Consider the following 27,943-nt stretch of genomic DNA (forward strand, 5'->3'; position numbering starts at 1 on the left):
CCGGCTTTCCTTGCAGGAGAAGTTCCGCCTGGCTTAGAGCATTGTAGATTGCTCTTAGTTCCAGAATGTTTATGTGAAGAGACTTTTCCAGACTCGTCCATACTCCCTGGAAGTTTCTTCCTTGTGTGACTGCTCCCCAGCCTCTCAGGCTGGCGTCCGTGGTCACCAGGATCCAATCCTGAATGCCGAATCTGCGGCCTTCTAATAGGTGAGCCTTCTGCAACCACCACCGAAGTGACACCCTTGTCTTTGGTGACAGGGTTATTCGCAGGTGCATCTGCAGATGCGACCCTGACCATTTGTCCAACAGATCCCTTTGGAATATTCTTGCATGGAATCTGCCGAATGGAATTGCTTCGTAAGAAGCCACCATTTTTCCCAGGACTCTTGTGCATTGATGTACTGACACTTTTCCTGGTTTTAGGAGGTTCCTGACCAGATCGGATAACTCCTTGGCTTTTTCCTCTGGAAGGAAAACCTTTTTCTGAACCGTGTCCAGAATCATTCCTAGGAACAGCAGACGAGTTGTCGGGATTAAATGGGATTTTGGAATATTCAGAATCCACCCGTGTTGTCTTAGCACCTCTTGAGATAGTGCTAAAGCTGTCTCCAGCTGTTCTCTGGACCTTGCCCTTATTAGGAGATCGTCCAAGTATGGGATAACTAATACGCCTTTTCTTCGAAGAAGAATCATCATCTCGGCCATTACCTTGGTAAAGACCCGAGGCGCCGTGGACAATCCGAACGGCAGCGTCTGAAACTGATAGTGACAGTTTTGAACAATGAACCTGAGGTACCCCTGGTGTGCGGGGTAAATCGGAACGTGTAGATACGCATCCTTGATGTCCAAGGATACCATAAAGTCCCCTTCTTCCAGGTTCGCTATCACTGCTCTGAGTGACTCCATCTTGAACTTGAACTTTTTTATGTAGAGGTTCAAGGACTTCAGATTTAGAATAGGCCTTACCGAGCCATCCGGCTTCGGTACCACAAATAGAGTGGAATAATACCCCTTTCCTTGTTGTAATAGGAGTACTTTGACTATCACCTGCTGAGCGTACAGCTTGTGAATGGCTTCCAACACCCTCTCCCTTTCGGAAGAGACGGTTGGTAAGGCAGACTTCAGGAAACGATGAGGAGGATCCGTCTCTAATTCCAACCTGTACCCCTGAGATATTATCTGCAGGATCCAGGGGTCTACCTGCGAGTGAGCCCACTGCGCGCTGTAATTTTTGAGACGGCCCCCCACTGTCCCCGAGTCCGCTTGAGAGGCCCCAGCGTCATGCTGAGGTTTTTGCAGGAGCCGGGGAGGGCTTCTGTTCCTGGGAAGGAGCTGCCTGTTGGTGTCTCTTCCCTCTTCCTCTGCCTCGTGGCAGGTACGACAAGCCCTTTGCTCTCTTATTTTTGTAGGAGCGAAAAGGCTGCGGTTGAAAGGTCGGTGCCTTTCTCTGTTGGGGAGTGACTTGAGGTAAAAAAGTGGATTTCCCGGCAGTAGCCGTGGCCACCAAGTCTGATAGACCAACTCCAAATAACTCCTCCCCTTTATACGGCAAAACCTCCATGTGACGTTTTGAATCCGCATCGCCTGTCCACTGTCGTGTCCATAAGGCTCTTCTGGCTGAAATGGACATAGCACTCACCCGAGATGCCAGTGTGCAAATATCCCTCTGTGCATCACGCATATAGATAAATGCATCCTTTATTTGTTCTAACGACAGTAAAACATTGTCCCTATCTAGGGTATCAATATTTTCAATCAGGGATTCTGACCAAACTACTCCAGCACTGCACATCCAGGCAGTTGCTATAGCTGGTCGTAGTATAACACCTGCATGTGTGTATATATTCTTTTGAATAACTTCCATCTTTCTATCTGATGGATCCTTAAGTGCGGCCGTCTCAGGAGAGGGTAACGCCACTTGTTTGGATAAGCGTGTGAGCGCCTTGTCCACCTTAGGGGGTGTTTCCCAGCGCGCCCTAACCTCTGGCGGGAAAGGGTATAATGCCAATAACTTTTTTGAAATTATCAACTTTTTATCAGGAGCAACCCACGCTTCATCACACACGTCATTTAATTCTTCTGATTCAGGAAAAACTGTTTGTAGTTTTTTCACACCATACATAATACCCTGTTTTACGGTATCTGTAGTATCAGCTAAATGTAACGTCTCCTTCATTGCCAAAATCATATAACGTGTGGCCCTACTGGAAAATACGTTTGAATTTCTACCGTCGTCACTGGAATCAGTGCCCGTGTCTGGGTCTGTGTCGACCGACTGAGGCAAAGGGCGTTTTACAGCCCCTGACGGTGTTTGAGGCGCCTGGACAGGCATTAATTGATTGTCCGGCCGCCTCATGTCCTCAACTGACTGTTTAAGGGAAGATAAACCATCACGTAATTCCACAAATAAAGGCATCCATTCTGGTGTCGACCCCCTGGGGGGTGACATCTGCATATTTGGCAATTGCTCCGCCTCCACACCAATATCGTCCTCATACATGTCGACACCACGTACCGACACACACCGCAAACTCACAGGGAATGCTCTAATGAAGACAGGACCCACTAGCCCTTTTGGGGAGACAGAGGGAGAGTCTGCCAGCACACACCACAAAGCGCTATATATACAAGGGATATCCTTATATTAAGTGCTCCCTTATAGCTGCTTTAATATATATATATATAGCCATTAATGTGCCCCCCCTCTCTGTTTTACCCTGTTTCTGTAGTGCAGTGCAGGGGAGAGACCTGGGAGCCGTTCTGACCAGCGGAGCTGTGACAGAAAATGGCGCCGTGTGCTGAGGAGATAGGCCCCGCCCCTTTTTCGGCGGGTTCTTCTCCCGCTATTTTTCCAGTCAGGCAGGGGTTAAATATCTCCATATAGCCCCTATGGGCTATATGTGAGGTATTTTTAGCCTTGTATAAGGTTTATATTTGCCTCTCAGAGCGCCCCCCCCCAGCGCTCTGCACCCTCAGTGACTGCCCAGTGAAGTGTGCTGAGAGGAAAATGGCGCACAGCTGCAGTGCTGTGCGCTACCTTATGAAGACTGAGGAGTCTTCAGCCGCCGGTTTCCGGACCTCTTCACGCTTCAGCATCTGCAAGGGGGTCGGCGGCGCGGCTCCGGGACCGGACTCCACGGCTGGGCCTGTGTTCGATCCCTCTGGAGCTAATGGTGTCCAGTAGCCAAGCAGCAAATCCACTCTGCATGCAGGTGAGTTTACTACTTTCCCCCTAAGTCCCACGTTGCAGTGATCCTGTTGCCAGCAGGACTCACTGTAAAGAAAAAAAAAACCTAAACTAAACTTTCTCTAAGCAGCTCTTTAGGAGAGCCACCTAGATTGCACCCTTCTCGTTCGGGCACAAAATCTAACTGGAGTCTGGAGGAGGGTCATAGGGGGAGGAGCCAGTGCACACCACCTGACCTAGTAAAGCTTTACTTTTTTGTGCCCTGTCTCCTGCGGAGCCGCTATTCCCCATGGTCCTTTCAGGAACCCCAGCATCCACTTAGGACGATAGAGAAATCATGCTTGTATCCACGTTGCATAAATTGTTGAACCATTTTGTCTCGCTGTCACTACAAATACGGACTGCCCGCAAAAAAATCTTTGGCGCCAGACCAAATCACGAATAGGTCGGCTAACGCGTACATGATCATGACCGAACAGGAAGTCTTATTCAATAATCCTTGTTTTTGTGCCAATGCGGTTATGTATACAAGATATACAGATGACCTATTCGTGATTTGGTCTGGCTCCAAAGATTTGTTGATACGGATTATAGAATAGCGTAATATATCCGACCAACCTGTCACATTTACATATAACGTCAGTGATACTGGAGTTAATTATTTGGATGTACAAGTGACTCTTATTGGTAACTGTATTAGCACTGCACAGTAACCCTACAGAGCGCAATACTGTGATCATGCAGAGCTTTCACCCTCACAAGCTCAGATATACTTTACCTTATTCACAATTTTAGATTTAAGGCATAGATACCTACCAGGATTATGGCTGCCTCCTTTATGTACTTAATACATCAATAGATTAATAATCCATAATATAATAAAATAGAATAATAGAACAAGTAACCTAAGCATCAAGCTACTGACACCACACGACCGATATAGATTTGATCTACAAATCCCCATACATATAATACATACAAATCCCCATACATATAATATATAAAAAAGTTATAGATAATTCCGCAATCCCAAATGGTCATTTAGACCTCTGGGAGTTAAAGTCCCTAATCCAGGCATTCCCAACCACGGTCCTCAAGGCACACCAACAGGGCAGGTTTTAGTGATATCCAGGCTGCAGCACAGATGGTTAAATCAAAATAACTGAGCTACTAATTAAGTCACCTGTGCTGAAGCCTGAATGTCACTAACACCTGCACTGTTGGTGTGCCTTGAGGACCGTGGTTGGGAATGCCTGACCTAATCTATAATCCATCCGGATTGGATCCGCAGCACCTTAGCGTCCCTGTCGCCACCCCGCAATGATGCTGGCACGTGATCTATCATACAATAACGTAAGGAAACTAGTGGATGTTTTGCTTGATAGAAGATGCCGGGCAACAGGTTGGTCGCTGGTGCCACTGGCCGCTCTAATCTCACTCCTGTGGGCTGTCATATGTTCCGTAAATGTCCTTTCAGTTTTACCAGTGTATGACAGCCCACAGGGGCATACCAACTGATAGATTACCAATCTGGAATTGCATGTTAGTCGATGACGTGTAGTATACGTCTTGCATGATAGAGGGTGCTGAAAAGTATCCCCTGCTATCATATATTGGCACGTGGTGCAAGTGCACCTGATACATCCCTTCTTCTGTGCTAAAAATGTTGTACGATCCCTTGTACTAGTTATGTCACGTAAGTTCTGACTATAACATGACATTAATGACGTGTTCTCAAGCTCTAACTCATTATCCGTTTGTACTACAGGCCACAGCTTTTTAGAAATGCTGTTAATTCCTTTGCTTGCTGTATTACAGACATTGAGCCAGGGTATTATAGACCTTTGTGTCGTTGATTCCTTAACTTTAAGAAGGGTATGTCTGTCCTGTCTAAGGGCTTTCATTTTGGCTTCTTGTAATAGTTTTAACGGGTAGCCACGCTGACAGAATTATCTTATCCATTTCTTGTTCCGCCAAAATTGGGTCTGATGTGATCCGCCTAATGCCTATTAATTGTGAATAGAGCAGCCCAAGTTTAAGGGGTTTGGGATGAGCACTGTTAAAATGTAACAGATTATTTCTGTCTCCTTGGAGTATAATGATGTCTTAATCTGCCCATTTAACATACTAATCTGTACATCCAAATAGTTAATTTTACTATTATAGACTTCATATGTAAACTTAACTGGATGTAAACGTAGATTGTGCTTCTCGATCACATCAATAAGTTCCTGCTTCGTCCCTCTCCATATCAGGAACAAGTCGTCTATATAACGACAGTACAAGGAGATTTTATCGGAAATGTATTTGTCTGAAAAAAATATATCGTTCTCAACTTCAAACATATACATGTCTGAGTATGACGGGGCCACACTAGACCCCATCGCACACCCTTTACATTGCAAGTAAAACTTGCCATCATGCAGAAAATAATTTTTAGTCAGTACTGTGTTCAATAGTCTATATACGGTGATCCCTAATGAAATAGGAGTTGCCGCGGTGAGAAGATTTCTCTCTAATCATCCACTTTTTAAGGGACCGGACATCGTTCTGTGCATCGAACTATTGAACACAGTAATAACTAATAATAATAACTAATAATAATAATACATACTGGTGACTGACTAACTAATACTACTAATAATAATACAGACTTTGGTGTCTGACTAATAATAATAATAATAATAATACAGACTGTGGTGTATAACTACTACTACTACTACTACTACTACTACTAATAATAATAATAATAATAATAATAATAATACAGACTGTGGTGTATAACAACTACTACTACTAATAATAATAATAGTAATAATAATCATCATAATAATACAGACTGTGGAGTATAACTATTATTATTATTACTACTACTACTACTACTAATAATAATAATTATAATAATAATACAGCCTTTGGTTTCTGACTAATAATAATATAAATAATAATAATACTACAGACTGGTGACTAACTAATAATAATAATAATAATACTACAGACTAGTGACTAATAATACAGACTTTTGTTTCTGACTAATAATAATAATAATAATACAGACTGGTGACTAATAATAATACAGACTTTTGTTTCTGACTAATAATAATAATACTACAGACTAGTGACTAATAATACAGACTTTGGTGTCTGACTAAGAATAATAATAATAATAGTAATACTACAGACTGGTGACTAACTAATAATAATACAGACTGGTGACTGACTAATAATAATACAGACTGGTGACTGACTAATAATAATACAGACTTTGGTGTCTGACTAAGAATAATAATAATAGTAATACTACAGACTGGTGACTAACTAATAATAATACAGACTTTGGTGTCTGACTAAGAATAATAATAATAGTAATACTACAGACTGGTGACTGACTAATAATAATACAGACTTTGGTGTCTGACTAAGAATAAATTTAATAATAATAATAATAGTAATACAGGTTGAGTCTCCCTTATCCAAAATGCTTGGGACCAGAGGTATTTTGGATATGGGATTATTCCGTATTTTGGAATAATTGCATACTATAATGAGATATCATGGTGGTGGGACCTAAATATAAGCACAGAATGCATTTATGTTACATATACACCTTATACACACATTCTGAAGGTAATTTTAGCCAATATTTTTTTATAACTTTGTGCATTAAACAAAGTGTGTGTACATTCACACAATTCACTTATGTTTCATATACACCTTATACACACAGCCTGAAGGTCATTTAATACAATATTTTTAATAACTTTGTGTATTAAACAAAGTTTGTGTACATTGAGCCATCAAAAAACAAAGGTTTCACTATCTCACTCTCACTCAAAAAAGTCCGTATTTCGGAATATTCCGTATTTCAGAATATTTGGATATGGGATACTCAACCTGTACTACAGACTGGTGACTAACTAATAATAATAATAATAATAATAATAATAATACTACAGACTAGTGACTAATAATACAGACTTTTGTTTCTGACTAATAATAATAATAATACAGACTGGTGACTAACTAATAATAATACAGACTTTGGTGTCTGACTAAGAATAATAATAATAGTAATACTACAGACTGGTGACTAACTAATAATACTACAGACTAGTGACTAATAATACAGACTTTTGTTTCTGACTAATAATAATAATACAGACTTGTGACTAACTAATAATAATACAGACTTTGGTGTCTGACTAAGAATAATAATACAGACTGGTGACTAACTAATAATAATACAGACTTTGGTGTCTGACTAAGAATAAGAATAAGAATAATAATAATACTACTACAGACTGGTGACTAATAATAATAATACAGACTTTGGTGTCTGACTAAGAATAATAATAATAGTAATACTACAGACTGGTGACTAACTAATAATAATACAGACTTTGGTGTCTGACTAATAATAATAGTAATACTACAGACTGGTGACTAACTAATAATAATACAGACTTTGGTGTCTGACTAATAATAATAATAATAATAATACTACAGACTGGTGACTAACTAATAATAATAATAATAATACAGACTTTGGTGTCTGACTTAGAATAATATAATAATAATAATAGTAATACTACAGACTGGTGACTAACTAATAATAATACAGACTTTGGTGTCTGACTAAGAATAACAATAATAATAATAGCAATACTACAGACTGGTGACTAACTAATAATAATAATAATACAGACTTTAGTGTCTGACTAAGAATAATATAATAATAATAATAGTAATACTACAGACTGGTGACTAACTAATAATAATACAGACTTCGGTGTCTGACTAAGAATAATAATAATAATAATAATAATACAGACTGGTGACTAACTAATAATAATAATACAGACTTTGGTGTCTGACTAAGAATAATATAATAATAATAGTAATACTACAGACTGGTGACTAACTAATAATAATACAGACTTCGGTGTCTGACTAAGAATAATAATAATAATAATAATAATAATACAGACTGGTGACTAACTAATAATAATAATACAGACTTTGGTGTCTGACTAAGAATAATATAATAATAATAGTAATACTACAGACTGGTGACTAACTAATAATAATACAGACTTTGGTGTCTGACTAAGAATAATAATAATAATAATAATACTACAGACTGGTGACTAATAATACAGACTTTGGTGTCTGACTAAGAATAATAATAATAGTAATACTACAGACTGGTGACTAACTAATAATAATACAGACTTTGGTGTCTGACTAAGAATAATAATAGTAATACTACAGACTGGTGACTAATAATAATAATACAGACTTTGGTGTCTGACTAAGAACAATAATAATAATAATACAATTTATTACTTCAGAAAAAGACAGGATATTCTTCCCCCTACTCATTAACCTGGCTGAGCACAGCACGCATCAGTCTGTACCATGAACCTCTTTTCACAGTCTGGGGCCTGCAGCACAGGGGACTGGGCTAATACAGACTTTAAAGCTCTGTAGGCCATCTTAGTCCTCGGTCCAGCTAACCACCTGGGGCAATTTCTTTTTGATCAAATCTGTGAAGGGGTTGGCTAGTTTGCTGTAGTGCAGTACAAATGGTTGGTAGTACCCTGCAGTCTCTAAAAGTGACGTTACCTGCTTTTTAGCTAGCCTCTACTTTGTCTTGGTTGTGGGGGAAGGGCACCCCCTCCTACACAGAGCCCTGGATATTTCACCTCTCTCATTCCAAACGGGCATTTCTCTAGTTTCCCTGGGAAAGGTGCCTAGTAGGGATGCAGTGCGTCCGCTACCTGCCCCCTCTGCACCCCAGTTACTTCCTTTCTATAGTGGCATTGGTTAACGTCCCACCTGTCAGGGCAAATATGTGTTTTGTTGTGGAAACAGTCTCCTTCGTACACTGTGCTCCCTGTGTTGCTATCTCTGCTGTTGTGTGTTATAGCTGTGTCACAGCTAGGGCCTTTGTCACTCTGCCCCATCTCCACAAGGCTGGGGTCACTCACCTCCATACACAGCCTCTGTGAACTAACAGTGTATACCTCTACTCCCCTGTTACCTTCATCTGGAGAGAGAGTACCATCGGACACCAGATTTTTAAACTTGTGTTCATCATTCAGGGTCGCCAGCGCAAGGGGAGGGGCTTTCAGTTGTGTAAGCTGAGACTCTGACACAGCCCCTCTCCTTACAGCAGCACCCGATGCATGGTCATTAACCCCTGCAGCAAAAGGCAACATCTGACCATCTGCCGTGTCTGACACTCGCAAATTCTACATCCTCTATCAGGAACATATTGGGGACATAACGTGTTCAGCATATGGTCAGACATTATAACTTGGGGACCACACCCCTCTGTCCCTATTTTTACACCGGCGATCTCCAAATAATCAAGGGAGGATTCTGACCCAGGACTAAGTACCAGGCTCCACAGTACTACTGGTAACCGGCCTAATGGGCTCTGCTCTGGGAGGTAGAGGGATGGAAAGGGCGGGCCCTCTCCTAACAGCCTGGGCCAGTGCCCGTTGTCCCTCAGTCACCACAGTTTCTGGTACCTCTGTGGCACCTCTCTCCCTGTAGACATTATTGAAGAGTGTAACATGTTCCTTTCCTGGCTCAGCCTCAGGTAATGGTTGATAGGCCTCCCCCTCAGAGATTAAACAGTATCTGACTGTGGCTCTCTCTGAAGGGCCCCACCCCTGCTCTCTGCCAGGGCAGAGGGGGGTTTGCATGGCATGACGTGCATCATACTCCATTCCAAACCTTTTGTTCATATAACCCCCTGGCACTTGTAAATGGGGATTATAACCCTCCATTTTATCCACAGGTATCTCATCCTGATTAAACGCAACCTCACACTTTTTACATGGCTCTGGCTGAGCACCTTGCAGCTTCACAGGGTCATGGCTCATCATAGACAAATCAACCATATCACGCCCAGCAATTCCTGACCCTGATAAGATTCCTACTTTCATTGCTAAATGGAAAGGAGACGGTCCATTGTCCATTCTGATTCATTTCCCAGGGTTTCCTCATTGGCTCCCTCCCCCAGGACAGTGTCTGAGCTTGCAACTTCTACAGGGAGGGAGGGGGTGGAGGGGGAACTCTAGCTTTTGAGCCACCCTCCCCACTTGCAGGGGTCAAATCACAGATTTTCTGGGCTGCTGCCTTCCTTGTCAGGATTGCTAGCACAGAAGTTGCCTAGGATACCGGGTTGCATATAGTATTCTCCCCAACCCCTGGTAACGGTACATTTGCAATACAGGTTAAACTCAGAAAATTAGAATATTGTGCAAAAGTTTATTTATTTCAGTAATTCAACTTAAAAGGTGAAACTAATATATTATATAGACTCATTACATGCAAAGTGAGATATTTTAAGCCTTTATTTGTTATAATTTTGATGATTGTGGCTTACAGTTTAAGATAACCCCAAATCCAAAATCTCAGAAAATTAGAATTTTGTGAAAAGGTTCAATGTTGTTGGCTCCAAGTGTCACACCCTAATCAGCTAATTAATCCAAACCACCTGCAAAGGTTTCCTGACACTTTAAATGGCCTCTGTCTTGTTCAATACAATTCACAATCATGGGGAAGACTGCTGACCTGACAGTTGTGCAGAAAACCATCATTGACACAGTCCACAAGGAGGGAAAGCCTCAAAAGGAAATTGCAAAAGAAGTTGGATGTTCTCAAAGTGCTGTATCAAAGCACATTAATAGAAGTTAAGTGGAATGGAAAAGTGTGGAAGAAAAAGGTGCACAAGCAGCAGGGATGACCGCAGCCTGGAGAGGATTGTCAGGAAAAGGCCATTCAAAAGTATGGGGGAGCTTCACAAGGAGTGGACTGAGGCTGGAGTTAGTGCATCAAGAGCCACCACACAGACGGATCCTGGACATAGGCTTCAAATGTCATATTCCTCTAGTCAAGCGCTCCTGAACAACAAACGTCAGAAGCGTCTTACCTGGGCTAAAGAAAAAAAGAACTGGTGTGTTGCTCAGTGGTCCAAAGTCCTCTTTTCTGATGAGAGCAAATTTTGCACCTCATTTGGAAACCAAGGTCCCAGTGTATGGAGGAAGAATGGAGAGGCACACAATCCAAGATGCTTGAAGTCCAGTGTGAAGTTTACACAGTCTTTGTTGATTTGGGGAGCCATGTCATCTGGTGTTGGTCCACTGTGCTTTATTAAGTCCAGAGTCAACACAGCCGTCTACCAGGACATTTTAGAGCACTTCATGCTTCCTTCAGCAGACAAGCTTTATGGAGAGGCTGACTTCATTTCCAGCAGGACTTGCCACCTGGCCACACTGCCAAAAGTACCAAAACCTGGTTCAATGACTATGAGATTACTGTGCTGGATTGGGCAGCAAACTCGCCTGACCTGAACCCCATTGACAAGAGAAAGATGAGAGATAGGAGACCAAACAATGCAGAAGAGCTGAAGGCCGATATTGAAGCATCCTGGTCTTCCATAACACATCAGCAGTGTCACAGGCTGATAGAATCCATGCCACGCTGCATTGAGGCAGTAATTCACGCAGAAGCGGGCCAAACCAAGTACTGAGTACATATGCATTATTATACTTTTTAGAGGGACGACATTTCTGTATTTAAATTTTTTTATTTTTTTTTTGTATTAGTTTTATGTACAGTAATATTCTAATTTTCTGAGATTTTGGATTTGGGGGCTTCTTAAGCTGTAAACCACAATCATCAAAATTTTAACAAATAAAGGATTGAAATATCTCACTTTGCATATAATGAGTTTATATAATATATTAGTTTCACCTTTTTAAGTTGAATTACTGAAATAAATTTACTTTTGCACGATATTATTATTAACAGTTACTTATATAGCACAGCATATTCCGATATTCTAATTTTCTGAGTTTCACCTGAAAGTTCTTATAAAGAAAACAATTCTCAATCCCACCGTTCGCCACCAAATGTCACGGACCTGCCGGTCGCTTCTCCAGATACGCCAATCTGAAAAGTACCGCCTGTGACGTGGGGGTCACTATGGACACAAGGGATTATACAAACAGTCTGATGTAGCGCTGTGCGCAAAGTACACTTTTGCTTTTACTTGCAAACACACTGCAATACTTAGAAAAAATAGGTAGATGTTGGCCACACAAGGCCTTGGGTTCTAAAAATCACAGAATCAAGACTAGAATATGTAAGTTTAATTCCAAGAATACTTCAGAGCTTTAATTATAAAAAGTGTTACAAAGATTATTAAGAATATTTTAAAAATACACAGTACAGTACGATCTCAAACAAAAAAAGGAGATAATAATTCCGAAGCCTAGACTTACAAATCTAGAATCCAGTTGTGGGGATGACACAGATGACTTGATCATTTCATTTCTAGCTTCTAGCTAAAGCTACGTCCCGTGAAACTGAGCAATAATTTTACTATGGAAGATATAGTTATACCCTTCAGCTGCACTCACTCCTCCCCATCCTTGGGATTTTTAACCAGCTCAATGCTGGACAGGGAGGGGGATCATGTGCTTTCCATGTAGCTGTCTTGCAAACACAGTTGGGAGGGGACACACAGACATTCCATTCTCTGATCAGGTTGTTTGAAAAATGGGAACTGACTGATGCAGTCTTCCATCCCCCAAACATTTATGACCGGATGAGAGACCAGAACCTCGAACATAAATTTATTCTCCCACTTCTTTGCTGGGTTTTGAACTTGTTACTACTAAACACATTTATGGCCTCATGACATAGTGGCTTGGTGAAATGCAATCAGTGATAACCTCCTGGCCCCGCCTGGGGTTATGTCCACAATATTTACTACCTAGCAGAGGGGAATGGCTGGCAGACCTCTTAGCCTCCCTGGGGTTATGTCCACAGGCAGTTCACAGGAAAATACCATTTCTGCAGCGGGGTACACTGGTATTCCACAGGGAATGACAGGGTGTAGAGTTGGATCTTGATCCGAGGCACCAACAGGCTAAAGCTTTGACTGTTCCCAGGACGCACTGCACCACCTTTTCTATATTAGCCCCACCACCAGGCACTGGAGCTCAGTTTAAAAGTTGGTGCCTGCAGTGCAGGTCACTAACAGGTGGGGCTGCGCTAGACAGCCTTGAAAAGAGCTTTTTTAAGAAGACTTCAAGGGCCGCAGCACTTTTATGTAATTCTGACATTTTGTGCTGTGGCTCCATAATCTTCCTCAGCGGCACTGCATCTCCCCATGCACCGGTTTCTAGGCACACCACCGCTGCTAATCTGGATCGGGTGGCTGCAACGACAGAGATGAGGTAAGAGGGTCCCCCAGTTGGGACCCGCCGGCAAATCGTGATCTTATCGCGGTCCCAGGAGACAGACCGCGCCGCTGGCGTGGACACTGTGGCCGTACAGGGGCCCCACTATATCCTCCAGGGGAGGGAGCACAGGTAGGATTTACTAAAATCCAATGGGCTCCACAACACCCGGTGGTAAAGTCCAGCAGAGGGGATAAGACGCTGACCTGCAGCCCCTCCCCCAGCTCCGGGCACCATCTACTGCTAGTGTTCCCACCCTGGAGCTGCATTTCTCTCTCCCTCACTCCCTGCTGAGATTTTGGTGCCATCTTCACTACTAGCTGGGCTGATCTCCGGGACTACTGGGCAATGTCTCCTCTGTAAAACCGCCTGCCTGCCTTGTCAGCACTGTGTATTAAAGGAGAGAGAGAAATTTGTCTCTGGTAGCACCCCCGAATGTCCAGTAGGAGATACACGACTCATTGATGGATATTAGTCGGGGTTCCTCTTGCAGATAGTACTATAAGAATTTTTTAGCTAGTGCAAAGCATATCCCATGTCCCCATTCCTTTTATGTTTCAGCGCTGTGTATTTACAGACACTTAAGTATTCTACATGTCATTTTAGACATTGTTAGTTCAGAACAAGTGTACTGCTATAGGAATATATAGTACAAGAGTTCTGTGATATACATCCAGTGTTTACAGTGCATTGTTATATCTGTATACATACATATCTATATGTAGATTTACTAATCCAGTGCTGTTTTATTGTTTCCAAGTAATAATTTCTGCATTGTACATGTGACTGTGTGTGCCTATAGCTGCTGTATGGATTCTATTCTGTGTATCACACATCTTGCTATCACTATATTCTATACCCTGGGGGGCTAAGTGCATCAGGGTCTCATATACCATATAGTGTTCCACAGGATATACTGTTTTGTATTTTTCACTGTGTTTCAGTCACCTCACACCGCTTAAATCCTCTGTTTGTGCAGGTATTGTGTTTGTCTGGCTATATTGTACTGTTACTCCCTAAGGCTACATTCCCAATAATGTCTGCTACACAGGGCTGGAAATCCGCAGACGCTCCTGCATCATGTAGTGTTGGCGCCACGGATTTGCCTGAGGAAAACATTTCATCCGAGGATTCAGGTACTGGGTGCTCTGCACCTTCCAGTCAGCCCGCAGCACCTGTGGCAAATCAGGATCCACCCTGGGCTGCATTTTCAAATATGCTGACTACGCTTGTAACACGGCTTATGCCCCCTGTTGGACCTCCTGTGCCATTACAGCCACATATTGTCCCTGTAGTTAATCCGCCTTGGGTGGATACTCTGTCAACCCAGTTACAGCAATTAAATCAGTCCTTAGTTAAACAAAAACCTAACCCTCGCCCTGCTGGGACCAAAGGGTCATCTAAGCGGGCCATTTCTTTCTCGCAATCCACTGATATGTCGGATGATTCTTCCGATGAGGATGGGGATTATACTGGCCCTTGAGATACTGGTACAGTTGTTTCTGATGAGGAATCTACATCTCAAGTTGATGTCCCTGACCTAGTGGAGGCTATCAAGCTGATTCTCCAGATTGATGATGAGATTGAAACTCCTGCTACGTCTAAGAAACCTGATAAGTTTAAACGTCAGAAGGTTGCTAAAGTAGTTTTACCTCATTCTGACCTCTTAATTGACATACGTCAGGAATCCTGGTCATCTCCAGGAAAGAAATTTTCCCTGTCCCCTGTCTTAAAGGATGTTGGCTCGTTATCCTAAGCCTGCGGAGTTGAGTAACAAGTGGGAAACTCCACTGCCGGTGGACTCTCATGTCGCCCGTCTAGTGGTGTCTTCTACTCTGCCTGTCACCGCTGTCACTTCACTGAAGGAACCGACGGATAAGCGTGTGGAGGGATGCCTGAAGTCTATCTATACACTTACTGGTGCTGTACATAGACGCACTATGGCAGCCTCTTGGGCTGCAAAGGTTATTGAGGCATGGGTTCAGGCATTGGAGGATGAGCTACCCCTAAATTTCTCTGACACTACCACAGCCTCTCACTACATGCAGGAGGCGGCCTCTGATGCAGGCGTAATGGCGGCCAAGGTGTCTACTACGTCTAATCTGGCTCACCGCATTTTGTGGTTAAGGTCCTGGAAAGTGGACCTGGACTCCAAAAAGATCTTGGAGGTGCTCCCTTTTAAGAGAGACATCCTATTTGGGGAGGATCTGAACAAGATCGTGACTGACATGGCTAATGCTAAGACTGCGTTTCTCCCAAGTACTAATCCTTCTGCTCTGAAGGCTGAGAGTACCGCTTTTCGTTCCTTTCGACCTCCAGGTAAAGCGAAAGGTCAGGCGTACCCGAGACAGGCTTGTGCTTCCAAAACCAACAAGCCCAATTCTAAACAATCTTGGGCCGCCCGTCAGCCTGCTTCCAAACAAGGTTATCCCTTCGGATCCGTTGAAAGCTCAGACTTTACACTTGGTTGTACAATCTATCCTGGATACCGGAGTGATTGTGCCAGTACCTCTGTCTCAAAGAGGCAGGGGATACTATTCGACCCTGTTTCTAGTCCCGAAACCAAATGGCTCCTCCCGGCCTATACTCAACCTCAAATTTTTGAACAAATTTGTGAGGGTATCCAAATTCTGTGTGGAGACTCAGTGCTCTATTGTTCTGGCCATGGAACCCAAGGACTATATGGTATCCCTGGACATACAGGATACTTACCTGCACATACCTATTGCCATGTCGCATCAGCAATACCTATGGTTTGCTATTGGCAACCTACATTATCAATTCCAGGCCTTGCCTTTCGGACTGACCACGGCTCCTCGGATCTTCACCAAGGTCATGGTAGTCATGACGGCCCTTCTACGCCGTCAGGGTGTCAGAATCCTGCCGTATCTGGATGACTTGCTGATTCTGGCGAACTCCCCAGAGGTTGTCTCCAGAGGATGCTTCCTTTGGATGCCGGGTTCTTGTGCCCGCTACAGTGTGTCCCCTCCCATGAGGAACTGTTTTAGGACATCCCTGATGTTATTCCCTGTGGAATACCAGTGTACCCCGCTGCAGAAAAGGAGATTTATGGTAAGACTTGCCATTGTTAAATCTCTTTCTGCGAGGTACACTGACTTCCACAGGGCGCCCACCCTGACGCGTCTTTGGGTTTGTATGGCAGTAGCCGCTGGTACCTTCTCCTGTCGTGAGAATGTGGTTCTATGTGACTAACATCTACCGTCTATCTTATCTGCTACTACATTGGACTGGTTAACAAAACTGAGCTCCAGTGCCTGGAGGCGGGGTTATAGAGGAGGCGGTGCAGTGCATCCTGGGAACAGTCAAAGCTTTAGCCTGTTGGTGCCTCGGATCAAGATCCAACTCTACACCCGATGTTATTCCCTGTGGAATTCAGTGTACCTCGCAGAAAGAGATTTAGCAATGGTAAGTCTTACGATAAATCTCCTTTTTATATCACACATAATAGGAGAAATATCATATTCTGGGATCCAATCATGATGGATCGTGACACTGAATAATAATAATAATAATAATAATACAGACTTTGGTGTCTGACTAATAATAATAATAATACTACAGGGTTTGGTGTCTGAATAATAATAATAATAATAATACTACAGGGTTTGGTGTCTGAATAATAATAATAATACAGACTTTGGCATCTGACTAAGTATTATTATTATTATTAGTCCAGCATCAAAGTCTGTATAATTATTGTTACTTAGTCTCCAATCTGTATTATTATCATTATTAGTCAGACATCAAAGTCTGTAGTATTATTATTATTATTATTATTATTATTTTTATTATACAGACTGTGGTGTCTGAATAAGAATAATAACAATAATTCCGACTTTTGTGTCTGTCTGTCTGACTAACAATAATAATAATACTACAGGGTTTGGTGTCTGAATAATAATAATAATACAGACTTTGGTTTCTGAATAATAATAATAATAATAATAATACAGACTTTGGTTTCTGAATAATAATAATAATAATAATAATACAGACTTTGGTTTCTGAATAATAATAATAATAATAAGAAGAAGAAGAATACTACAGACTTTGGTGTGTGAATAATAATAATAATAATAATAATACAGACTTTGGTTTCTGAATAATAATAATAATAATAATAATAATACGGACTTTGGTATGTGGTGAATAATAATAATAATAATAATACAGACTTTGGTTTCTGAATAATAATAATAATAATAATAATACTACAAACTTTGGTTTCTGAATAATAATAATAATAATAATACAGACTTTGGTGTGTGAATAATAATAATAATAATAATAATAACAATAATACAGACTGTGGTGTCTGAATAATAATAATACTACAGGGTTTGGTATCTGACAAATAATAATGTTAATAATACAGACTTTGGTGTCTGACTAATAATAATAATAATAATTAATAATAATACAGACTTTGGTGTCTGACTAATAATAATAAATAATAATACAGACTGTGGTGTCTGAATAATAATAATAATACAGACTGTGGTGTCTAAATAATAATACTACAGAGTTTGGTGTCTGACTAAGTATTATTATTATTATTATTATTATTATTAGTATTATTATTATTAGTCCGACATCAAAGTCTGTATTATTATTATTTTTATTTTTATTATACAGACTTTGGTGTCTGAATAAGAATAATAACAATAATGCAGACTTTTGTGTCTGTCTGACTAACAATAATAATAATAATAATAATACTACTACAGGGTTTAGTGTCTGACTAATAATCATAATAACAACAATAATACAGACTTTGGTGTCTGAAGAATAATAATAATAATTAATAATACAGCCTGTGGTGTCTAAATAATAACAATAATACAGACTTTGGTGTCTGAAGAATAATAAGAATAATAATTAATAATACAGCCTGTGGTGTCTAAATAATAACAATAATACAGACTTTGGTGTCTGAAGAATAATAATAATAATAATAATAATAATAATAATAATACAGACTTTGGTGTCTGAATAATAATAATAATAATACTACAGGGTTTAGTGTCTGAATAATAATAATAATAATACTACAGGGTTTAGTGTCTGACTACTAATAATAAATAATAATACAGACTTTGGTGTGTGAATAATAATAATAATACAGACTTTGGTGTGTGAATAATAATAATAATAATAATAATACAGACTGTGGTGTGTGAATAATAATAATAATAATAATAATACAGACTTTGGTGTGTGAATAATAATAATAATAATACAGACTGTGGTGTCTGACAGTCAGACATCAGTATTTAAGTAGAAATAGTATTTGAAAATGAACAAGTATCATACAGGGTGTTTCACAGGAAAGGTAGCTGAAACTTATTTCCATGCTCACACAGCTCCAGTATATGCTGCACATAGCGTCCGTCGTTCTTCACCACGTACTCCATGTGGTCAGCCTTTATTATGATTTGCCACGGACCCTGTTTGCCTGAACATTTCCATCCAAGACAGGATAGTTTTTTTGGGTAGTGCAGTTGTCCGGAAATTGTCCTGGAACGCAGTTGTTACGTGTGCCAGGGAAGGCCCACCATTCCATCCTGTCCCGCAACTTCAGAAATAATGTTCCACCATGCATGTTCCTGGATGGCGTACTGTGGTATGCCGGCTGTCACTCAACATCTATTGTAACACAAAAGATACATAAGATACACATACTGTATAACGTTCACTTACCTTTTTTATTTAAAAAAAAAACCCTGTATAATGTATATACATTCTGTCTGGTCTTTGTTGCAGGCACGGATTTCCGGGTCACATCCGATGCCCGTTTGTCATCTCACCACATCATCCATCCTGTGGCACATGATTCCCAGCAAGTGTCACAAATATCTGTGGAAAGACCATACTCATGTTCAGACTGTCATCGGAGCTTCATTCGCAAGTCACACCTGACCAGCCACCAGCGTACGCACCGCGGAGAACGTCCATACCCCTGTGAGGTGTGTGGCAAGAGATTCCACTACCGCCACCACCTGGTTGGTCACAAGCGAATACATACTGGAGAAAAGCTCTTCTCCTGTGAACACTGCGGTATCAAATTTAACCATAAAGGAAACTACCAGACTCATCAGCGTTTGCACACTGGGGAGCGACCGTTCTCTTGTGAACGTTGTGGTAAAAGCTTTAACCGCAAGGCTGATCTGATCACACACTGCCGCGTACACACTGGAGAAAGGCCTTTTACTTGTTCTGACTGCGGCAAGAGCTTCAGCCGTAAACAGCACCTGGTCACTCATCGACGTAGGCACACTGGCGAGACTCCATTTCCTTGTGACCAATGTCAGCAAAGTTTTGCCCAGCGCAAGGCGTTGCTGAGGCACCAGGAATTGGTTCACAGTGCAGAGCGACCATACAGCTGTCCCGAGTGCGGGAAAGGATTTGCATGTCGCTCCCATCTACTGACTCATCAGCGTGCTCACCAAAATGGCGGTGGTAGCTGCGGGATTGGGGGAAAACCATTCTCCTGTGACCAGTGCCGGAAAAGCTTTGTGGCACAGCCTCACCTGCAGGCCCATCAGAAAATTCACAGTGGGGTCCCAGGTGAGAGACCCTATACTTGCACTGTCTGTGGGAAAGGATTTAAAAGCAGACAATTCTTGAGCCGGCACCAAAAAATACACACTGGGGAACGCCCTTTTCGATGCAACGTGTGTGGGGACAGTTTCATTCAGAAGCCCAACCTAGAGCGGCATAAAGGCATCCACAGCGGCCATCGACCTTTCCCCTGTCTGGTGTGTGGCGGCAGCTTCTACAAAAAACACAACCTTGTGCGACACCAGCGCATACACACTGGAGAGAGGCTGCATTTCAGCTGCAAAGTATCCCAGCCAGTAAAACAACCCATAGTGGTGTCTGAGGGGGCAGGTGAGGGGTGTCCAAATGACGCACAGCCAGCTGAAAACCCGTGCAAGAATGTCTGCTGTAATCGTACGCGCACGGAGAAGTGAGGGACTGACAGGTTCTGGAGGCTACACAGCTGGCGAAATGCGTGCCATGAAACCAGTAACAGACAAAGCTGGTAATAAGCCAAAAAGACTGTTACATGATGTGAGGATTGAACTGGACAGAGGACAGTGCTCGTATATTGATTATAATGGGAAAGACCAGAACAACATACAATATATTTGGTCATGTGACAAATTGTAAAGGAGATAAGATCTGTCTTCTCATAGAAGCAGTGTGGTGTATACGGGGAGAGACGGGCTGGCACAGTGTGGTGTATATGGGGAGAGACGGGCTGTCACAGTGTGGTGTATATGGGGAGAGACGGGCTGGCAGTGTGGTGTATATGGGGAGAGACGGGCTGGCACAGTGTGGTGTATATGGGGAGAGACGGGCTGGCACAGTGTGGTGTATATGGGGAGAGACGGGCTGGCACAGTGGTGTATATGGGGAGAGACGGGCTGGCACAGTGTGGTGTATATGGGGAGAGACGGCCTGGCACAGTGTGGTGTATATGGGGAGAGACGGGCTGGCACAGTGTGGTGTATATGGGGAGAGACGGCCTGGCACAGTGTGGTGTATATGGGGAGAGACGGGCTGGCACAGTGTGGTGTATATGGGGAGAGACGGGCTGGCACAGTGAGGTGTATATGGAGAGAGACGGGCTGGCACAGTGTGGTGTATATGGGGAGAGACGGGCTGTCACAGTGTGGTGTATATGGGGAGAGACGGGCTGGCAGTGTGGTGTATATGGGGAGAGATGGGCTGGCACAGTGTGGTGTATATGGGGAGAGACGGGCTGGCACAGTGTGGTGTATATGGGGAGAGACGGGCTGGCACAGTGGTGTATATGGGGAGAGACGGGCTGGCACAGTGTGGTGTATATGGGGAGAGACGGCCTGGCACAGTGTGGTGTATATGGAGAGAGACGGGCTGGCACAGTGTGGTGTATATGGGGAGAGACGGCCTGGCACAGTGTGGTGTATATGGGGAGAGACGGGCTGGCACAGTGTGGTGTATATGGGGAGAGACGGGCTGGCACAGTGAGGTGTATATGGAGAGAGACGGGCTGGCACAGTGTGGTGTATATGGGGAGAGACGGGCTGGCACAGTGTGGTGTATATGGGGAGAGACGGGCTGGCACAGTGTGGTGTATATGGGGAGAGACGGCCTGGCACAGTGTGGTGTATATGGGGAGAGACGGGCTGGCACAGTGTGGTGTATATGGGGAGAGACGGCCTGGCACAGTGTGGTGTATATGGGGAGAGACGGGCTGGCACAGTGTGATGTATATGGGGAGAGACGGGCTGGCACAGTGTGGTGTATATGGGGAGAGACGGGCTGGCACAGTGGTGTATATGGGGAGAGACGGGCTGGCACAGTGTGGTGTATATGGGGAGAGAGATGGGCTGGCACAGTGTGGTGTATATGGGGAGAGACGGGCTGGCACAGTGGTGTATATGGGGAGAGACGGGCTGGCACAGTGTGGTGTATATGGGGAGAGACGGCCTGGCACAGTGTGGTGTATATGGGGAGAGACGGGCTGGCACAGTGTGGTGTATATGGGGAGAGACGGGCTGGCACAGTGGTGTATATGGGGAGAGACGGGCTGGCACAGTGTGGTGTATATGGGGAGAGACGGCCTGGCACAGTGAGGTGTATATGGGGAGAGACGGGCTGGCACAGTGGTGTATATGGGGAGAGACGGGCTGGCACAGTGTGGTGTATATGGGGAGAGACGGCCTGGCACAGTGTGGTGTATATGGGGAGAGACGGCCTGGCACAGTGTGGTGTATATGGGGAGAGACGGCCTGGCACAGTGTGGTGTATATGGGGAGAGACGGGCTGGCACAGTGTGGTGTATATGGGGAGAGACGGGCTGGCACAGTGTGGTGTATATGGGGAGAGACGGCCTGGCACAGTGTGGTGTATATGGGGAGAGACGGCCTGGCACAGTGTGGTGTATATGGGGAGAGACGGGCTGGCACAGTGTGGTGTATATGGGGAGAGACGGCCTGGCACAGTGTGGTGTATATGGGGAGAGACGGGCTGGCACAGTGGTGTATATGGGGAGAGACGGGCTGGCACAGTGTGGTGTATATGGGGAGAGACGGCCTGGCACAGTGAGGTGTATATGGGGAGAGACGGGCTGGCACAGTGGTGTATATGGGGAGAGACGGGCTGGCACAGTGTGGTGTATATGGGGAGAGACGGCCTGGCACAGTGTGGTGTATTTGGGGAGAGACGGCCTGGCACAGTGTGGTGTATATGGGGAGAGACGGGCTGGCACAGTGTGGTGTATATGGGGAGAGACGGCCTGGCACAGTGTGATGTATATGGGGAGAGACGGGCTGGCACAGTGTGGTGTATATGGGGAGAGACGGCCTGGCACAGTGAGGTGTATATGGGGAGAGACGGGCTGGCACAGTGGTGTATATGGGGAGAGACGGGCTGGCACAGTGTGGTGTATATGGGGAGAGACGGCCTGGCACAGTGTGGTGTATTTGGGGAGAGACGGCCTGGCACAGTGTGGTGTATATGGGGAGAGACGGGCTGGCACAGTGTGGTGTATATGGGGAGAGACGGCCTGGCACAGTGTGGTGTATATGGGGAGAGACGGGCTGGCACAGTGTGGTGTATATGGGGAGAGACGGCCTGGCACAGTGTGGTGTATATGGGGAGAGACGGGCTGGCACAGTGTGGTGTATATGGGGAGAGACGGCCTGGCACAGTGTGGTGTATAAGGGGAGAGACGGGCTGTCACAGTGTGGTGTATATGGGGAGAGACGGCCTGGCACAGTGTGGTGTATATGGGGAGAGACGGGCTGGCACAGTGTGGTGTATAAGGGGAGAGACGGCCTGGCACAGTGTGGTGTATATGGGGAGAGACGGGCTGGCACAGTGTGGTGTATATGGGGAGAGACGAACTGGCACAGTGTGGTGTATAAGGGGAGAGACGGCCTGGCACAGTGTGGTCTATATGGGGAGAGACGGGCTGGCACAGTGCAGTGTATATGGGGAGAGACGGGCTGGCACAGTGCAGTGTATATGGGGAGAGACGGGCTGGCACAGTGTGGTGTATATGGGGAGAGACGGGCTGGCACAGTGTGGTGTATATGGGGAGAGACGGGCTGGCACAGTGTGGTGTATATGGAGAGAGACGGGCTGGCACAGTGTAGTCTATATGGAGAGAGACGGGCTGGCACAGTGTGGTGTATATGGGGAGAGACGGGCAGGCACAGTGTGGTGTATATGGGGAGAGACGGGCTGGCACAGTGTAGTCTATATGGAGAGAGACGGGCTGGCACAGTGTGGAGTATATGGGCAGAGACGGGCTGGCACATTGTGGTGTATATGGGGAGAGACGGGCTGGCACGGTGTGGTGTATATGGGGAGAGACGGGCTGGCACAGTGTGGTGTATATGAGGAGAGAAGGGCTGGCACAGTGTGGTGTATATGGGGAGAGACGGGCTGGCACAGTGTGGTGTATATGAGGAGAGAAGGGCTGGCACAGTGTGGTGTATATGGGGAGAGACGGGCTGGCACAGTGTGGTGTATATGGGGAGAGACGGGCTGGCACAGTGTGGTGTATATGGGGAGAGACGGGCTGGCACAGTGTGGTGAATATGGGGAGAGACGGCCTGGCACAGTGTGGTGTATATGGGGAGAGACGGGCTGGCACAGTGTGGTGTATATGGGGAGAGACGGGCTGGCACAGTGGTGTATATGGGGAGAGACGGGCTGGCACAGTGTGGTGTATATGGGGAGAGACGGCCTGGCACAGTGTGGTGTATAAGGGGAGAGACGGCCTGGCACAGTGTGGTGTATATGGGGAGAGACGGGCTGGCACAGAGTGGTGTATAAGGGGAGAGACGGCCTGGCACAGTGTGGTGTATATGGGGAGAGACGGGCTGGCACAGTGTGGTGTATATGGGGAGAGACGGACTGGCACAGTGTGGTGTATAAGGGGAGAGACGGCCTGGCACAGTGTGGTCTATATGGGGAGAGACGGGCTGGCACAGTGCGGTGTATATGGGGAGAGACGGGCTGGCACAGTGCAGTGTATATGGGGAGAGACGGGCTGGCACAGTGCGGTGTATATGGGGAGAGACGGGCTGGCACAGTGTGGTGTATATGGGGAGAGACGGGCTGGCACAGTGTGGTGTATATGGAGAGAGACGGGCTGGCACAGTGTAGTCTATATGGAGAGAGACGGGCTGGCACAGTGTGGTGTATATGGGGAGAGACGGGCAGGCACAGTGTGGTGTATATGGGGAGAGACGGGCTGGCACAGTGTAGTCTATATGGAGAGAGACGGGCTGGCACAGTGTGGAGTATATGGGCAGAGACGGGCTGGCACAGTGTGGTGTATATGGGGAGAGACGGGCTGGCACGGTGTGGTGTATATGGGGAGAGACGGGCTGGCACGGTGTGGTGTATATGAGGAGAGAAGGGCTGGCACAGTGTGGTGTATATGGGGAGAGACGGGCTGGCACAGTGTGGTGTATATGAGGAGAGAAGGGCTGGCACAGTGTGGTGTATATGGGGAGAGACGGGCTGGCACAGTGTGGTGTATTTGGAGAGAGACGGGCTGGCACAGTGTGGTGTATATGGGGAGAGACGGCCTGGCACAGTGTGGTGTATATGGGGAGAGACGGGCTGGCACAGTGGTGTATATGGGGAGAGACGGGCTGGCACAGTGTGGTGTATATGGGGAGAGACGGCCTGGCACAGTGAGGTGTATATGGGGAGAGACGGGCTGGCACAGTGGTGTATATGGGGAGAGACGGGCTGGCACAGTGTGGTGTATATGGGGAGAGACGGCCTGGCACAGTGTGGTGTATATGGGGAGAGACGGCCTGGCACAGTGTGGTGTATATGGGGAGAGACGGCCTGGCACAGTGTGGTGTATATGGGGAGAGACGGGCTGGCACAGTGTGGTGTATATGGGGAGAGACGGGCTGGCACAGTGTGGTGTATATGGGGAGAGACGGCCTGGCACAGTGTGGTGTATATGGGGAGAGACGGCCTGGCACAGTGTGGTGTATATGGGGAGAGACGGGCTGGCACAGTGTGGTGTATATGGGGAGAGACGGCCTGGCACAGTGTGGTGTATATGGGGAGAGACGGCCTGGCACAGTGTGGTGTATATGGGGAGAGACGGGCTGGCACAGTGGTGTATATGGGGAGAGACGGGCTGGCACAGTGTGGTGTATATGGGGAGAGACGGCCTGGCACAGTGAGGTGTATATGGGGAGAGACGGGCTGGCACAGTGGTGTATATGGGGAGAGACGGGCTGGCACAGTGTGGTGTATATGGGGAGAGACGGGCTGGCACAGTGGTGTATATGGGGAGTGACGGCCTGGCACAGTGTGGAGTATATGGGGAGAGACGGGCTGGCACAGTGTGGTGTATAAGGGGAGAGACGGCCTGGCACAGTGTGGTGTATATGGGGAGAGACGGGCTGGCACAGTGTGGTGTATATGGGGAGAGACGGACTGGCACAGTGTGGTGTATAAGGGGAGAGACGGCCTGGCACAGTGTGGTCTATATGGGGAGAGACGGGCTGGCACAGTGCAGTGTATATGGGGAGAGACGGGCTGGCACAGTGCAGTGTATATGGGGAGAGACGGGCTGGCACAGTGTGGTGTATATGGGGAGAGACGGGCTGGCACAGTGTGGTGTATATGGAGAGAGACGGGCTGGCACAGTGTGGTGTATATGGAGAGAGACGGGCTGGCACAGTGTAGTCTATATGGAGAGAGACGGGCTGGCACAGTGTGGTGTATATGGGGAGAGACGGGCAGGCACAGTGTGGTGTATATGGGGAGAGACGGGCTGGCACAGTGTAGTCTATATGGAGAGAGACGGGCTGGCACAGTGTGGAGTATATGGGCAGAGACGGGCTGGCACAGTGTGGTGTATATGGGGAGAGACGGGCTGGCACGGTGTGGTGTATATGGGGAGAGACGGGCTGGCACAGTGTGGTGTATATGAGGAGAGAAGGGCTGGCACAGTGTGGTGTATATGGGGAGAGACGGGCTGGCACAGTGTGGTGTATATGAGGAGAGAAGGGCTGGCACAGTGTGGTGTATATGGGGAGAGACGGGCTGGCACAGTGTGGTGTATATGGGGAGAGACGGGCTGGCACAGTGTGGTGTATATGGGGAGAGACGGGCTGGCACAGTGTGGTGTATATGGGGAGAGACGGCCTGGCACAGTGTGGTGTATATGGGGAGAGACGGGCTGGCACAGTGTGGTGTATATGGGGAGAGACGGGCTGGCACAGTGGTGTATATGGGGAGAGACGGGCTGGCACAGTGTGGTGTATATGGGGAGAGACGGCCTGGCACAGTGTGGTGTATATGGGGAGAGACGGCCTGGCACAGTGTGGTGTATATGGGGAGAGACGGGCTGGCACAGTGTGGTGTATATGGGGAGAGACGGCCTGGCACAGTGTGGTGTATATGGGGAGAGTCGGGCTGGCACAGTGTGGTGTATATGGGGAGAGACGGCCTGGCACAGTGTGGTGTATATGGGGAGAGACGGGCTGGCACAGTGTGGTGTATTTGGGGAGAGACGGCCTGGCACAGTGTGGTGTATATGGGGAGAGACGGGCTGGCACAGTGTGGTGTATATGGGGAGAGACGGCCTGGCACAGTGTGGTGTATAAGGGGAGAGACGGCCTGGCACAGTGTGGTGTATATGGGGAGAGACGGGCTGGCACAGAGTGGTGTATAAGGGGAGAGACGGCCTGGCACAGTGTGGTGTATATGGGGAGAGACGGGCTGGCACAGTGTGGTGTATATGGGGAGAGACGGACTGGCACAGTGTGGTGTATAAGGGGAGAGACGGCCTGGCACAGTGTGGTCTATATGGGGAGAGACGGGCTGGCACAGTGCAGTGTATATGGGGAGAGACGGGCTGGCACAGTGCAGTGTATATGGGGAGAGACGGGCTGGCACAGTGCGGTGTATATGGGGAGAGACGGGCTGGCACAGTGTGGTGTATATGGGGAGAGACGGGCTGGCACAGTGTGGTGTATATGGAGAGAGACGGGCTGGCACAGTGTAGTCTATATGGAGAGAGACGGGCTGGCACAGTGTGGTGTATATGGGGAGAGACGGGCAGGCACAGTGTGGTGTATATGGGGAGAGACGGGCTGGCACAGTGTAGTCTATATGGAGAGAGACGGGCTGGCACAGTGTGGAGTATATGGGCAGAGACGGGCTGGCACAGTGTGGTGTATATGGGGAGAGACGGGCTGGCACGGTGTGGTGTATATGGGGAGAGACGGGCTGGCACAGTGTGGTGTATATGAGGAGAGAAGGGCTGGCACAGTGTGGTGTATATGGGGAGAGACGGGCTGGCACAGTGTGGTGTATATGAGGAGAGAAGGGCTGGCACAGTGTGGTGTATATGGGGAGAGACGGGCTGGCACAGTGTGGTGTATATGGAGAGAGACGGGCTGGCACAGTGTGGTGTATATGGGGAGAGACGGG

General features: G+C 46.0%; 1 protein-coding gene across 1 annotated transcript in view; it reads left to right on the forward strand.

Moving 5' to 3' along the window:
* LOC134928696 (zinc finger protein 436-like) overlaps positions 1–21,595 on the forward strand; it is a 222,520-nt gene extending 200,925 nt beyond the window's left edge. Inside the window, exon 5 of the mRNA XM_063924713.1 lies at positions 19,235–21,595. Coding sequence (XP_063780783.1) covers positions 19,235–20,445 — 1,211 coding nt within the window. The 3' untranslated portion in view covers positions 20,446–21,595. The remainder of the gene's footprint in view (positions 1–19,234) is intronic.
* Positions 21,596–27,943: the final 6,348 nt, after the last annotated feature.

The sequence above is a fragment of the Pseudophryne corroboree genome, chromosome 5, assembly GCF_028390025.1.
Source record: "Pseudophryne corroboree isolate aPseCor3 chromosome 5, aPseCor3.hap2, whole genome shotgun sequence".
NCBI lineage: Eukaryota > Metazoa > Chordata > Amphibia > Anura > Myobatrachidae > Pseudophryne > Pseudophryne corroboree.